Below are 16,496 nucleotides of genomic sequence, written 5' to 3'. Positions count from 1 at the left end.
AAGATGAAAACACAACTCAAGCTCTCCCAACAAAACTAATGTCTATGTACAACTGTCTGAGGCATTTAGAAAGGTCATGGTAACACTTAAAGTGGGTATGAGGAAGAAAGAATATATACATATATACACTTTTAATGCACAAGGTAAAGACAAAGACAAAAACAAGCAGAATAACTTTCTCTTTGTGGCGTAATGTGCCAAAAACAACAAAAGAGACATCAGTTATCACACTTCCTTTTTTGCTGTGCGCATGGCCAGTGTAGTAAAGCTCAAATTCACTGATTCTTTTATTTAGACAGTAGGTCACTTGTCTTTGTGTTTTTCACAACCTCATTTAGACATATGACGAGTAGAGTGATGGGGAGGCACGTATGTGCAAAACACTTGTTGCACTTGTGGAAAGATGCATTTGGCACCTGGTGAACACTAGCAAAGTGTAAACACACTTTTAGAACATTTACTTCTCTTTCTTTCTTAGTCACTAAGATCATAATCTCTATCTGTCCACAGTGCATTTGTGATTTACAGGGCTTTGTAGTGAGTGGTACCCCAAAATTCTAATCTACAAGGCATTAAAAACAGATTTGGTAAGACTGGAATTCTCTAGTGAGCTGAACAACTCACAAAGTTGAACGCAGACTGGGCTGTCATATTCTTGTGCATGCATGTTAACATTAGCGCATGTGTTCAGATTTGTGCCATGATGAAAACGAAACATATGCGTGCAGATATATGTGGCACTTTGAGGAGCTGATAGATGGAGAACATGAGAAAGTAGGATGGATGAATAGAGGACAGTTAGTGAATCAAGAAGTGCAGAGGATTAGTAGTGAGGAAGTGAGGACAGCTATGAGGAGATGGAAGAGTGGAAAGGCAGTTGGTGCAGATGACATACCTCTGCAGGTATGGAGGTGTTTTGGAGAGAGGGCAGTGGACATTTTAACCAGACTGCTTAACACAATCTTAGAGAGTGAGCACAGATTTTCGAGAACAAAGGTGATGTGCAGAGCTGGACAGATGGATAAAGCTGATGCATCACACCATGTTATAGGAAAGAAGGAGCCCTACAGATTCTTGTTTTGGGAATGTTGGCGGAGGTCAACCATCCAAAGCAACAGAGAGAGTATGAGAGAGATCAAGAAAGGAGTGCCGGCAGGGTTGAATAGGAAAGGGAAGGTTTAGGAGATAGTAGTGAGACCTGCAGTGGTGTATGGTTTGGAGATGGTGACGGTGACACAAAGACAGAAGCTGGAGGTGGCAGAGCTGAAGATTTTTGTTGGAAGCGATCAGGAGAGATAGCTCAGGCTGAGCAGTTTGGAGACAAAATAAGAAAAGCTGAGCAAGGCTGAGATGTTTTGTACATGTGCAGAAGAGGGAGAGTGGATATATTGGACAAAGGATGATAAAGATTGAGCTGCCACGCAGGAGGAAAAAAGAAAGACCTCAGAGAAGATTCATGGATGTAGTAAAGGAGGAGGTGCAGAGGGTGGGTGTGATTGAGGAGGATGCTGGGACGGGAGGAAATGGAGGCAGATGATCTGCTTTGGTAAACCCTAAAGCGAGCAGCTGAAAGAAGAAGAATAAGGAATAGAGGTCAACTGGTGTTCTTTGTCACAATCATCGGATGTGATCAACATCTGTTTGAGAATCCTTCTTTCTTAGCCTGCAGCCAGCTGTCTAAACAATTCATGGATCCTTTACGAAATTAATTAGAAATCCTGTCTGTGAGGATAAATGTACTAGTGGTGCACAGGCTGGGTAATTAAAACCTGGAAATGACTAAATCATTAGCTTTTTCAAAAGATTTATTGGTAAAAGGAATACAGCCTTTAACAAATGTTTGAAGGCCCTCCGCATCCATATTTTCGATAAAAATCAAAGCTGCCGGCAGCATGATGTCAGTCGAGCAATCACTGGTACGAAAGAAATACAGATAATGGTCAAACGTTCAGAAGTGTTCTCTCAATTAGACACTGAAGCATTATAAAGCCAACAGGACTTATACTGCTGGCGCTGAGTAATCCACATAAAAGAATCATCTGCAACATGCAGTCAGGATGTGGGTGTTGCCACACACAAACGTGGGAGTGCAACAAATTATGCAGGCCCTTCATATCACAATGTTTTCTAAGCATGCATTTTTTTTTTAACAGTGATAATAAACTATCCTCGAAAAGGTCCAGATTCACACAGTGCTGAGAGACACAGTCGAGAAGAAATCAGCCCTGTATTTATTAATAATTTGGATGCTATCATATTTATAACACCTGCTTCCTGTTACTGCTACAAGTTGAGGCTACACTGTAGTCTTCACCTGCATATATGTATATGTGTGTGCGCATGTTTGTTTCTGTGTTTTCTGTGCATGATAGTTTGTCTCTTTTCAAAGCCATCAAACGAATATCCGGGAACCAATACAACCTGACAGGTACTATGTCTTTAAAAATCTGGAGACAACATTCTTACTAAAAGAAGACTGTTGGAACATGAGTGACTGTGGCTGATGCGGTTATGATGAGTCAGACAGAAAACTCTACTGGAGTTTTTAACAAACACACATCTGATAGGACACCCCCTGTGATATGGACAGCCCCCTCACTGTGCACGCTACAAAGAAGTCTTCAGCACCAACTGCAGAAGAGTGATGTTGTACAGTGTGGTTTTCCATTCTGGTTGCTGTTCGGCTTCTGTGTCTTCTCGCGAGAAGCTGCTCTTTTGCAGCCTTTCAAAAGAATACCCAGACTACAATTAGAATGTGAACAGAAAAGGGGAGGTGGATCATTAGGTTTCACCTGTGCTTCTCAAACTTGTTAATGCTTAGGCAGCTGCCAGGCTGGAGATTTCAGTGCTCTCCGCAGACAACCTAATGTACCCTGGTGCACTTTGCCCCTGTCCCCTGCAGACAGTGATTCATCTCTGGCAGCTCGGGTGAGGCAGGATTCAAACAACAGCCTTCTTGGTTGTGTTATGAAACATTTTGTTTTTTTCACCAATAGACGGACAGGTGGATTTGCCACTCTTAAATGGAAAAATACAACACAAACGAACAACTGGAGAAGAATGAGAGATGTGGGGAATCACGTCTGCACCAGTGAAGATTAGTGACATTGAAAAAGCTAGAATAAAAATCAGGCGCATAACTAAATGGAATTCCACACCATGTGACTAAATTAAATATGGATAGATGAATACTGGGGAGAGACTCGCCAAAGGCACAAAAAAGGGTTTAACGAATCACATTTATTAAAGTAGATTTGTATGTGTAAAATACTCACTGTACAGCTACCTATTTTTGTAGACACGTGTTGAAGTGAACAAGAGTTGTGTGTGTATTGTGGTCATGTTAACATGACCACAATGTCCTGACATTTTAGAATAAAACATTAACACTGCAAGGCACAGATGGTGCTTACAGATTCTAAAGTCCTGCTTTATCAGATGGCTGGAATGAGCAAATCCAGCAATGGGAAAAGAAATTCCCACAATCTGAAGCATTCAGCAGGAATTGCCTCTTGAAATTTTCCTTTTAATATAGCAAAAAGGAATTTAAACTGACCGGCAATTTATCCTTCAATGTGATTTGTCTAATTTAAAAAAAAAAATACAGGGAACGCTAAATTACAAATCTGGACTTTAGTGATTCCCTGCATCCTTCCTGAGGCTGGACTAGTGGATGACTGGACCCATTCAAAGTCCGTCCTGAAATTTAACTGTGAGCACGTGATTAGCAGTTATGTGCGCCATAACCTTCATTTAAGGAGGAGTTACAGGTGCAAAATCCATGAGAAGTTAAAGCTTTTGTTACAGTTCCCGCAGTCTCCATTTGAGAAGATGCGCCACATGCTGAGCAACACCGTGATGTGGAGCGAACTTTTTAATGGAAAAAAAAAAGAAAAAAAAAAAAAGAAAAAAAAATCTCTAAATCTCTCTAAATGTAGCTCGTGCTTTCTGGGATTTGTTTCAGTGTTTTATTTCATTTCATCACGTCATTCAAAACAAATAGATAAATACATGTCAAACAAATCTCAAAGTCAAACATAATCATGTCGTAAACCAAACCATGTTTTCTACTAATGAGTAAAGCTTACTGAACAGTGGTGTCACAGTGCGACTGTTCTAGACACGTCGACCGATGTGCTGTAATTTTACAAAAGTAATAAGTAGGACGGTTGATCCAAATCGACTCATTTCAGTAACACCTGTTGGTTAGATCGTGGCCACACACAGCTCTCTTGGACTTCCGCACTCCAAGTTAAAGTTGCCAGATCGGTTTCCACAGAATGAAACAGACAGCACAGTGTGATTGGCTATCCGTGTGGCCTATATGTGCGCACCGCCCAGCAGCTCTGCTCTCCACATCACCGCTGATTGTGAGTGAATGGTAAGTTCAGCCCTTTCTCTGTTTCACCCCATGTAACACCCACAAACTTAAAAAAGATTAAGTCACTTTTCCAAGTGCTGCGCGTAAAACTGTATGTCGCTCTTCTTGTGTGTGTGTGTTTGCAGAGCTGCAAGAGACGCTCAAAGTCCCGGCTTCTAACAGTCCCACAGGTGTCATCCTTCCAATCAGGTCAGTGTCAGTTCAACTTTACGACGCTGTCTAATTCTAAGGCTTTAAAACGTGAACGCTCACATTCAGTATGCTCGCGTAAAGTTCCCTCGAGGCAAACTTTTAATGTATCTGTCTTAATCTTAAGAAGGTTAGAAACTGTTTTAAATGAAAAGGCACCGACACTGTCGTATGTGCCGACATCATTTAACGTTGTGGTGGAGTAAGGCTGTTTAGATTAATGCACATTGAATTTACAGATTATTAACTCGCTTTTCAACGTCAGTAAACTACGCGTTTCGTCAAATGTCTGAAGTACATTCAACTCAAAAATGCTCAAAATAAACGTAAACGAGTTTCATTCACGCAGATTTTTCTCAGCATTAGTTATGAATCGAAACTTATGCAGCAATCATTGCTTTAGGTGATTCAGGTGCAGCTAACGGGGTCAGATTTATGCTGGATGTATGCATGCTGCTTGATTGACACTTGTTTCCCTCCACTAGTGTCATGAGCTCCCCGAAAAGCCCTGACGGTGCCGGGACAGATGCTCCTTGCCAGCCCTCCTCCTCAGTTGAGAGCAGTGGGTACACGGACACGGAGCCTCGGCTCCTGGCTGGGACTCGGTCCTCCCTCCTGGCTCGACGTCTCATGCGCTTACAGGCCTACAGTAGCCACTTCACCCCCGTTACGCGCCGGAAGAGGGAGATGATCCCAGACGATAAGAAAGATGCCAGCTACTGGGACAAGCGACGCAAGAACAACGAGGCGGCCAAGCGGTCCAGGGAGAAGAGGAGGCTGAATGACCTGATGATAGAGGGCCAGCTACTGGCTCTGAGCGAGGAGAACGCCCAGCTGCGGGCTCAAGTCCTTAACCTGCAGTACATCAGTACCCTGAGCATAGAAAAAACCAAAGCACCCTCTCCCTCTGCGACATCAACTGCGCCTGTCCTAGCGCCCACTCTGCCCTTGTCGCCCATACCTCCCCACACCCCTTCTCTCTTCCAGGCAGGGATCAGGGCTGTGCGACAACAGGAAACTGCACTGAACCAGTATGAGTCCAAGCTCCCTTGTTTTGGCTCAACTAGAGGTCTTTTTAATCCACTAAGCCATCGCAATTGTGGGACACAGCCAGGCATCCTTCCTCTCACCGGCTCCGGTGTCCTTTCGCTCCGAGATAGTTTAGGGAGCGGAAGGTCAGGGGAGGTAGGAGTGGATGCCCAGCGCCAGGTCTCCTCCGTCGATGTAATCCCCATCTCTCCCAGTGTATCTTCCCCACCCGTCTCTTCCTTCTCAGCAATCATGTCCTCTCCTGACACTCTCCACCATGCCTCTGCGCTCTCGTACCCACCCCAAAACTGGCTGGTGCCCCAGCTGAACCACTCGGCTGTGTGTAATAATCTTCTTCTGCCCTGGAGGTCCTCCTACCTGGCTCCGTCGGCCGTCTACTCCGGCCTGCCTCTCCACTTACAAGAAAGGCAAAGCCAGGGTGTCGGTGTGGAGGCGCACATTCAGAGGGGGCTAAAGAGTCGGTTCAGCAGTGCAACGCCTGGTTTGTCTCAGCTCGGGATGCATCTCAGTTCTGGGGGACGCTGACTGGACAGTTTAACTGTTAAGGTGTAACTTACAAGAAGTTTTTAAAAAATCCCCAAACTTAACGTGATTCCATATGCGTCCAAATGAGATGTGAGGTGAAGGCTTTTTCAGCTGTTTTTTTTTTTGTTTGCCAGTAAATATGCAGTCCAAAAAGAATGAAACGTGTGCAGTGGGTCATAATGAAAATACGAACAATTAAAAAACGAAATAAACAGCCTTCACGTGGCCTATATTCCCCGAAAGATCAGCCATGAACAATGTATTTTACCACGAGCTACACGGCACGATTTTCTGTGGTTTTATTCTGTTTGAATGAAGCTTTTGCGCTCCTGCTCTTTGTCTGAATTTGTTTCATACAATGAAATATTAATGTATAATGTAATAAACACACAAGCTGTTTTTTCGTTTTTGTTTTTTAATGTTATTCCGGATTTTTCTTTTTCATTCAGATTATTTAATTTCATTGCAGTACAGGTATTTCTTGTACATTTTTACCCTTTGCCAGTGATGAAAAACAAACAAACAAAAAGAAAAACACAGCGACTGCACCAGTGAAACTGTGCGTGCTGACTCGGTATTCCCCTTTATCCCCACTGCGTGATTTCCCAGCACAATTCGACTCGATGGAAAACTGAACGTTGAACCGTTTATTTGTGGGTCAGCAGCTCAGTGAGACACAATCCACCACATTTCAGTGAGACACCACATCTGGGTAATGTTTAAATCTTTAAATGCTATGATTTTGTTAGAATAGGGTCTTTAATATATGAATGTATATCCATGCATTTAGTCATAGTAGTCCTGTTAGTCATTTTACAATCAAGTATAAAAGTAATGCTTTAAGTCGAAAAGTAAGTATAAAACTCTAAGAATATACTTAGAATATACTCTAAGTATAAAAAGTATTACTCTTATACTTGTCTAAGTATAAAAGTAATACTTTAAGTACAAAATATACTTAGTGTGTGTGTGTGTGTATATATATATATATATACCAAGTATAAAAGTAATACTTTAAGTATAAAATACGTGTCGTGTGTATATATGTGTGTGCATATATACACTAAGAACAAAAGCAAGTATAAAACTCTAAGAATATATACACGCGCACACACACACACACACACACACTCACTCTCTCTCTCTCTCTAAGTATATTTTATACTTAAAGTAATACTTTTAAACTTAGTTGTCTAACTAATATCTATCTTTAGTACGCACTCTTGGGAAAATGATTTATTCATAAGGGTCAGTAAATTACATCTGAGATTTTATTTTTAAAATATGGAAATAAAGTCAGGCCGTTAACGTGTAAAGGCAAATAAACAATCAGGAACATTCTGAATTAGGTCTATATCTTAGGTCAAAACGTTCACTGGAAAATCCACCTATAATCCTTCCAGCCTCATAACTTTGGTATTAAATATGCTAACATTAGCGCTTAGAAAGCCTCGTAAGCTTCTGTTCGGTATTTAAGCTCAAATCCACTCTTTGAGTTATGGTTGGCTTTTACAAATGTTTTAAATATGATTATGTGACAGCAGATTTGCTATTAGAAGTACTTTCGGCTGCTCCCTTTCTTATAAAGCGTCACCACAGCAGGGGGGCTCTGCCTACTTCATTTCTTTTTTATTTGTATTTTTTAATCCCTTTTTATGCCCTTCTTGATGTAATCCCCCCCCCCCCCCCCAGCCCACCAAAAAAAAAAAAAGAAAGATCCGGGTATCCTCTCGCAACAGGATCTTTCACTTGTTAGGCGAATGGAGCATCATGTCATCTCTGACCTGCTACGCAGTGCCATCGCAATCGGCTCTTAAATACCCATGCACGATCCCGAAGCCTCCAGCAGAGGGCGCTACAACACAAACGGTGTGGCAGATGGATTTCGTTTTGTGGAATAATTTCTGCCTCTCCAGTAGTATGTATGCATTTTTAACACATACACCGTTTTTAGAGTAAATAACTAAATAAAGTAAACGTAAACTAATATTAATGCTACCAATATATTCACATCGCATATTTTTATTCAGACTTCAAAGAAAGAATATTATTTTAAATTAAGGAGACCGGATGTTCTATTTTACGTGAGCTTATGTGACATTTGTATGCCTTCTCCTGAAACTCAACACACTCAGACACTGTTCCACATTTTGAGTGGTTTTAGTTTACAAAAGTCAGTACACATAAGTCTTTGAAGAAACTTGTGGTTAAAAAAGAGACGTGCCGATGCATCCCTATTAAAACCCAAAGATTAGTATCAGGCACAGCAGCAGCTGAAATAGCAATAAGGTTTTTTATTGTTAGTCACATCTAAAAAAATGTAAGAAGACAAGCTCATCATTAAAACAAACTTTTAACCTTCCTGTGACCAGTGCCCAAACTGTGACCTGTATAGTTTGTGCGTTTGTGTGTCATGGGTTAAATTCTTTTCATGGGATATGTCATAAATGACAAACTGGTGACATGACCTATATTGTCAGACAAAATCATATCCTTTGACCCAGATTTAATTTGTTTGGATGTGGTCAACCCAATTCAATCATGGATTTGAACTTTACTCTCCTCTGAATAAATGCTTGACCTCCTTTCTTGAAAAAGGGACGGTCTAAATTAAGGCATCCCAGGTGTTAAAGTTAAAAACAGAAAAAAACGATGATTGAATGTCCTGTTTAACGTACTGGAACTCGTCCGTCAGGGCTCGTGATGTCAAATTCATGTCTTTGTGTAAGACACGTTCCAGCTTTGACAAACTGAGTGCGTCTCAGTGTTCGTCCATCTGACACAGAGAGATGGACTGAAAATAAGTTTACGTGCGAGTTTAGAAAATAACATTTTAGCATAAAAGGAACTCTCTTTCAGCCCTTTGAAAAAGAAAGCATTTTTGCCTCCACGTGGACCTCTCGTGCTTATTTTTCTAACATTAAGGACTTACACGCATCACAACAGGAAGCCAAAAATCTGTCTACATGTGACACTGGCTATACATAGAAATGGGCGTTGAAGTAAAATTTCCAGTCACGACAAAAGCATGCATTTTAATTCCTGTGTCAAAGTCATTTTGACACAGGAATTATTATATTATAACAAAAGATTCTAAATTTGGACAAGAAGAAGATTAACTGAGCAGAGGCTTGAAATACACTCTCATAAGTCACAAACACTTCTGCATTTTCTGCGAATCTGAGGTGCCAAAGATTTATTTAAAAGTCACACATAAAGTTTTAGTCACGTCTCCTCACACTTATGCTTTACACTAAATATCTGAACAACACAGAACTGATGGTCATATCATTACCTGGCTGTTGTGGCTTTTATCTCTAAAACGTCTCATATTACTAAGACCGCCGCAACTACTGCTGCGCCCAAGCTTTTCTGGAACGAGACATCAGGTATGTGACTGAATTTTAACATGTGGTTAAAACATTTCACTGAGCAAAGTATCATAGTACAGCTGCAGTACGAACGAAATGCTGTAAAGACGCTAACAATGCATTTACTCTAGAGATTTAAAAAAAATCATATAGCTTTACTAAACTCTAGGGCATTAGATGCATGTTTTCATTTAGTTTTGGCATGCTATTGACCAAATATGCCTAAAATTGAAAGCAGCATCATACAGGGGAGACCCCTGTGTGGGCAAGCCACTACCACCACAATATGATCGACATCAAGGAAAGCAGTCAGACACTTTTCATGCGACAACAGAGGTGGACAGCCAGAGTTAAAGACAGGAAAACAGCGCGTTAAAAAAGGCTGAGAGCAAAGCAAAAAAGAGAGAGGTGAGTGGGTAGGACTGAAAGCAACAAAGTATTATGATCCCCACTCGACTCATATGTGCATTAATTGCTTGACAGTGTCTAACAGAAGAGTTCGGCACTCTAAGTTGTACATTAGGGCGAGAGCGAGACCTCTCTGAAACAGTTCACTGGCAGCTCGACGGCAGCAGATCTTGTGGATACGCTTGCAGAAGGTAAGGCCTGAAGCACATTTTCTCACATATACTGGCACTGACCATGTATGTTAAAAGTAAAAAGACCGAATGAAGGAAATGGTTGAGGTGTTAGTGACCAAGGGACGGACATTTATCAACGCGTGCACAACTGGTCTTGCTGTGATCACAGCAAAACATAACTGTGTATTCTGTGAAATTGTCAGCTCAGCAAACCTTTGAATCGTTTCACTTCACTCGCGACCAAAAGCAGAATTAAGCAGCCAGACTTGTAAAGTGTCATTTTCTTAATTCAAAATTAAATCAGGTATTTATTCTATATTCTATTATCTGGTGACAGTTGTTTGAGGAAGAGGAAGTGTTTGCACTGTGTAACTATGCGCAAGAGGAGCACAGTTGTGTACATGGAGCTTCTCTACAGCAAACGACGTATTTCTGTTAGCTGTATTTTTTTAAATAATCTGCCAGGTTAGGAATAAAAAATACTTTTTGATGTTCTGCAATGACCTCACAGTTATATCAGAATACGAACGCTCTGAAGGTTATTTAGCTATCTCAGAAAAAACGAACGTTTGTTTCATGAAAGGGGAAAAGATATACAAAGTTAGAATAGAGCACAGAACAACAGTAAGATATGATGTTGGATGATCTATAGCTCATGTGAATTGTTGTATGTCATCCCTGCAGTTGTGTTTATGTGAGTAATTCAGTTTGTATCTGTATGTTTCTCTATTTGCTAGTGGAATTATTCAAAAAGTCCGGGATGGATTTGCATGAAAATGACCAAACGTGGGGCTCGGCCCAACTCAGAGATCGTTGACTTTTGAAGCCGAGCTAGCCCCGCATGCAGATCCCCATTTTTGGAGGGATTCTTTACCATTGCGAGGGAAGGCGAAACTGGATACTTCGTGCAATTTTAGCAAATCCGTATCAAACTGAAGTCTTAAAAAATGGGACAACTAATCGTGATGTTCTCAAAAACAATGTCACGAATGAATCGCTTCTGATCCAATCAATTCGACCATGATGTGGAGGAAAATGTCTTGGCCCGCTCTTAGATGCTGCGCTGTGCTGTAGATATGAGAAAGTGGGAGTTTTTAAACATTTATTAATTCATAAGTTACCAATCCATCATCGTGCATACTTCTCAGACTAAGAAGTGGTCTCACCCAAAGCTGAACATTTTTAATAAAATTCTACTTACTGCAATGACGATACCCGCGTCTTGGTCACTTAGTAAATATTTTACACGTGATATAGTTGGGACATTTTGCCCGTATGAAGCCTGAGTTTGATCAGAGCTGCAAACATCACAAGTTTGCAGAAAGTGAAAGTGTGTTTTATGAAAGCATAAAATGATTTTACTAGTAAGTGAAGGTTCACTGTCCACTCAGAAGTAAATAAAGGTCAAGCACTTTGGTAGCAGCGGTTGCTAGTAACGCTCGCTATGAGCAACCGGAAGACTTCAAGTATAAATCCAAAAGGTTTCAAAAAGTAGTGCGATCACAAGTCTAGCACATTTATGCAAATGTTATAGCCAGTCATGAAGCTAAATGTTTATTTTGTGATACGAATCCTAATTTGTGACACTTGAATAATAAAATGTTTATGTCGGTATGGCTGACTAAACAATGAGGAAAAAATATTTTTCACGTAAAGTCAGGAAAATTACAAAAAAGGCAGAACGCCTGATGTTTCGGAACATATTTACTGCATGCAAAGCATTGTGAGGATGGTAGTTTGTATTTTATCTGCTCATCAAGAAATGCATTGCATTACAAGACGGTTAAAAGCAAGAACGGAGGCGAGTTCTTTATCCACCCAACAGGGAATTCTCTCATACTAATGGCAGTTTCAAGGTGATGTGAATAGAGTACATTGAGGTGGAAAGCCACAGAATATGGACTGACCAACTTTTCCTATGAGCACTTATTTTAACAAAGCTTGGCAGGGTACAGAGCAACACAACAACAGATGTTAGAGTGTGAGAAAACGGATAGACACCAAAAGAAGAAGTCTGAGAGTTCCTTACTAAAAAGCAGGCGGGCTATAATTAGTCGATAAGAAACAGGTGCAAATGTGCAGCAGAGTAGAGAGCGGGGTTGGCCTCAAGAGAGATTTCACTCAGGAACCCTCTCTTTTTTTATTTTCTCTTTGTCTGTGTCTTCCTTTGTGATTATTGTTTTCTCTCTTCCTGCTGTTGCTTTTCTTTTTCTTTTTTTAATGTACAACAAGTAGTTTTTGTGTCAGACACCAGTTTGCAGGTGTGCACGTTCTCACACAGAAACACACGGGGTTTCTCTGGGCAAAGGTTTGAATATTTTTAACCAATGTGTACTCTCACCACTACACACGGTACATGGCCTCTTTGAAACTACAGTTTTGTTGCCTCTGGCAAAGTCTGACTGTACGGTCACTCGACATGCTAAGAAAGTACTTTCATTTTGTACAACTGAAATAAAAAAAGGCCATTCTACAGCCTTGCAGGGCATTGCACGGTAAGTAATAAGCTGTGAAGTTATTGTTTGCATTTAAGAGCATGCTATATGTGTGACATCCTGAGTGACAGCTTTTTTTGCAGCTCTTCTATGAGGTGTCACAATTGACTACTATCATAAAGTACTGTGCAGTGTATGATTAAAAAAAACCACTTATCAGGTATTATATTGTGAGCAAGAATAAGGTGTGAATGAAACATCAATGAGTTAAAAGAGATAAGTGTAAGCCTAGCCTGTATGAGTCTATGTGTGTTTCTGATTGCACGTACAGGAGGCTGGCTGTGGTTTTTAACACATTGTTCACCCATCTTGCACAGCTTCCCATAAAAACCACCCACAAACCCACGTGAATAAAAGATAATTCATTAGCAGCAGTCAGTATTCCTCCTATTCTATTCATTTAAAGAAGGATTCGAGGTAGATGTACAGCAAAATGGACAAACTCTTACTGGCTGCACGTTTGTTCACGCAACAAAGTGACGCACAAAGATGAAAGTGCTGGAGAGGGGAAGCAGTGACTAGAAGGACAAGGCGATCAAAGAGGAAGATGAGGGGGAGACAAAGTGAGAAACATGAAGCATTGTTTGACTTCACGTTAACTAAAGATACCTATGCGTAATTTGCATACGCCGAGCTTAGGTCACCTCAGCTGAACTAAAAGCCGCTTGGTGCGACAGCATCTTCTCGGTCGCGTAAAACCTCGCGTGAAAAGTTTCCGTTAAGAAGCGTTTTATTTGGTTTCACAGATATAAAAGTAAAAAGAGAAAGGCTCGACGAGTATTTTTATTTGGTTTTGACAACACAGATCTGTAAAATCACAAATGCAAACTCTTCTAATTTGGCTCCTCATCAGCCATGATGCAGACAAAGCACGCTGATGACTCAGTATGGAATATGGAGCTAACACACAAAGCCACAATCTTGCCATTCTATGTATTGTTTCCAGCCTTATTATTTTCATATGTTTCATATTGAGACAGGTAGGTGGTGAGGCTAGTTCAGGAAAGGGGGTTGTGGGTCTCGAGGTGCTAGACAGAGTGTAATAAAGTACTGAACTGCAATAGCCTCTAAATATTTTTGGAGAGGAAAAAAACCATAATGGTATGAAAATGGTCTGCCATAGATGGACAGCCTCTACAGGCACGTGCAGCATTTTATACAATTATATCCGATTTTTTAAAAAGCCCTTTATATCTGAACATTAGCCATTTATATGCTTAAAGCGAGACAAACAAACACAAAGTTGCAAATACACAAAGTATATGTGCCTCTATTACTCAACACATTATAAGATTAGGGACTAGCACTGCAACAGCATGCCGTTGTCATCAGCGGCTAATCTGTTTTCTCAGTGGTGCGATTAAACAGCTTGCCCTAACAATGTGACAAAAATATGGAGAAGTGTCTGCTGTTTTCTTTAACCAGACCCTGAAACTGCATCCGTAAGTGTAAGAATCCAAATGTAAGACATATTCAGATTATAAATGTGTTTAATGACAAGAATCACTCAGAGCGTTCAAACCTTCACCGAGGCAGCTCGCTCTGTGCGCGCGACTTCCTTTTAAGGGATTAGGATTGCATTTGGTGTATGTTCACCTTGTTTTCCTCGTTCCTTTAAAGTGCATTTAAAATATGTAATGGATAACGGGTACTGATTTGTAAATAACTAACTATATTCTGCAGCATATCTCTGATTAGCTCATTCTCTCTCTTGACGATACTTTCTTTAAATATTTAACATATTTGAGGATCATCTTGAAAGAAAGGCAGATATGAAATTAAAAGTGAGATCAGAGGTCAAATGTGACGTGATATTTGGATGCAAACGATACTCAGAATCCTCAAATACCACAATCATCTCCTAAATGTTGTCAGGACAAACAGGCAGCAGAATTTTAAACATAAGACATTTTACTGAAGTTTGACCTTGAAGAAGAGGTCAGAAGTCCAAAGTAATATTTTGAATCCCCCTATATCATTTCTCATATTCCCTTATGCTGTCAATATAAACAACGGTAATTAGAAACAGTTTTAAACAGCTCTACGCAGCATTATTATCACGTCGACTTATCTATTGACCTTGAAGGAGAGGTCAGAGGTCAAATGTGACATATTTTAAATCTTCACACGGTACTTTCTATATGTTGACAGCGCACAGTACAGCTGTAAGGATACAGGAAATCGTCATGTTATTTGAAAAGAACCTCAAAGCATAAATATTTTGTGGTTCCTGTTTGTTTAATGTAAAGCTATATCTATAATTACCTCCACCAAGGACGTTTTTGGTAGCGTTTGCACGTGCGTCATTCTGTAAACGTGATATTTCAAAACGTCTTTATTGAATTCTGACCAACCTTTGCAGGAGTGTAGAGCGGTGTCACATTGACAGTTCGTTAAAATTTGTCTCATTGTTCATTAAAAAACTGCAGAGTAGTTTCCTGATAAAGAACTCATTGCTTACTCAGCTGCTCGCTTCAGCTCCACTAACTGCTCTCCTCTATTCGATTTCAGGTCTCTGTTGTGACTCGCTCTTCATTTAGCATGGAGTCCCTACCGCTAGCTTTTCACGGGGGCCAAGAAAACCATGTTTTACACGTGGAAAACGATCTGGTACGTAAAGGACCCCGTCGCAAGAGGGAGTTCATACCTGAAGAAAAGAAGGATGAGCTCTACTGGGAGAAACGTCGCAAGAACAACGAAGCTGCCAAGCGGTCACGGGAGAAGAGAAGGATGAATGACTATGTGCTGGAGACTCATCTCATGGCTCTGAAAGAAGAAAACGCCAGGCTCAGTGCTGAGTTAATGGCCATCAAGCTTCACTTTGGCTTGGTTCACCCTGCAGCGTACACAGGCCAACAAAGTAATCCACTGCAATGCCATTTCAACAGCAGCAGCCAGCCTGTAAGCACCACCAGCACCCACCAACAATCCCTGCAGAGAAACTACTACTGGGGTGGTAGAGACTCTTCTGTCCTGCCCAGTCACCAGCCTTCTAACTCCTTTCTGATCCCTGCATACGCCCTTCATACGATGAGAGGCTATTCGTATTTCAACAGACCAGCTACTAGCGGCTCTGGCATCCTCAAGCCCCTTGTGCTTCCTCGAAATCTCCTGCCAACCCATTCCCCTCATCCCATAGGTCCTCTACTGAAGCCCATGGCAACAAGAACCCCCTCAGATGAAGAGGAGGAGCAGCAGGTTCCAGGGCTGCTGTCCATGTCTTGCCCACCTCCGCCTCATAAAATCATCGCCAGAGCAGGCAGAGCCCATTCTCCACAAAGACAATACATGTCTGACTGACTGTGAAACACAGAAGGACGAATCTAGCGTACAGCTTCATCAACCAAGAAACAAATGTGTTATTTCTTTTTCAGTACTGTCATACATGCCTGCTGACGATGTAACGTTATTGCTGGGAACTAACAGCTCAAGGTGCGCAGCCCTTTCAAAACGAGAACTTTTCAAGTGTGTGCAGCATGCAAACCTCCCCCCCTCTCCACTTTTTGTTCCTACAGAATCAGCTGTCAGCTCTAAGTTGCTGATCATTCCCATTGCAGCCACATAAAGAACATTCTAAAGTAGGAGTACAATTTTTTCCATACAGTCCATTCATGCTGTTTAACTTCACAGAACACGATGCTGTGGTGTTTGTGCAGTTCGCTGTTTGGTACTTTCCTGAGAAAGTATACAAAGACTAAAACGTACACAGAATTGGGCGGGTAGCCACATGTGGGTCAGTGACGATAACAACACACGCTCACCTTTGCCCACCACTCTCAGTTCAGAAATCTGTTAATGTTATGCAAACTGTGACTGAGCTACAGATGTGTGTCCGGTGTCACGATGTTTCACTGGTGTTAATGCAGAATTTACAATTAAACTTCTCTGTCATCATATCACACAC

The 16,496-nt window shown here is 41.1% G+C and overlaps 2 protein-coding genes across 2 annotated transcripts; both read left to right on the top strand.

Annotated features, from left to right (window-relative positions):
• The first annotated feature begins 4,218 nt into the window (after positions 1–4,218).
• LOC102210601 (uncharacterized) lies at positions 4,219–6,530 on the top strand. The gene is made up of 3 exons (XM_005727094.1): positions 4,219–4,381; positions 4,507–4,570; positions 5,056–6,530. Exon 3 carries the CDS (start codon positions 5,060–5,062, stop codon positions 6,143–6,145), a length of 1,086 nt encoding a protein of 361 aa, XP_005727151.1. The 5' UTR covers positions 4,219–4,381; positions 4,507–4,570; positions 5,056–5,059; the 3' UTR covers positions 6,146–6,530.
• A 2,964-nt stretch (positions 6,531–9,494) lies between these two features.
• Positions 9,495–16,496, top strand: nfil3-4 (nuclear factor, interleukin 3 regulated, member 4). The gene is made up of 2 exons (XM_005727093.1): positions 9,495–9,534; positions 15,104–16,496. The coding sequence occupies exon 2, from the start codon at positions 15,134–15,136 to the stop codon at positions 15,890–15,892; it is 759 nt and encodes a 252-aa protein (XP_005727150.1). The 5' UTR covers positions 9,495–9,534; positions 15,104–15,133; the 3' UTR covers positions 15,893–16,496.

Source organism: Pundamilia nyererei, unplaced genomic scaffold, assembly GCF_000239375.1.
Source record: "Pundamilia nyererei isolate P.nyererei 1_Seehausen unplaced genomic scaffold, PunNye1.0 scaffold00023, whole genome shotgun sequence".
NCBI classification, from domain to species: domain Eukaryota; kingdom Metazoa; phylum Chordata; class Actinopteri; order Cichliformes; family Cichlidae; genus Pundamilia; species Pundamilia nyererei.
Note: the sequence above shows the minus strand (reverse complement) of the source record. Positions and strands in the feature narration are given on the sequence as shown.

Bases quoted from the DNA above. Each gene is read 5' to 3' on its own strand.
- LOC102210601 (XM_005727094.1), top strand. From the start codon at position 5,060: ATGAGCTCCCCGAAAAGCCCTGACGGTGCCGGGACAGATGCTCCTTGC.
- nfil3-4 (XM_005727093.1), top strand. From the start codon at position 15,134: ATGGAGTCCCTACCGCTAGCTTTTCACGGGGGCCAAGAAAACCATGTT.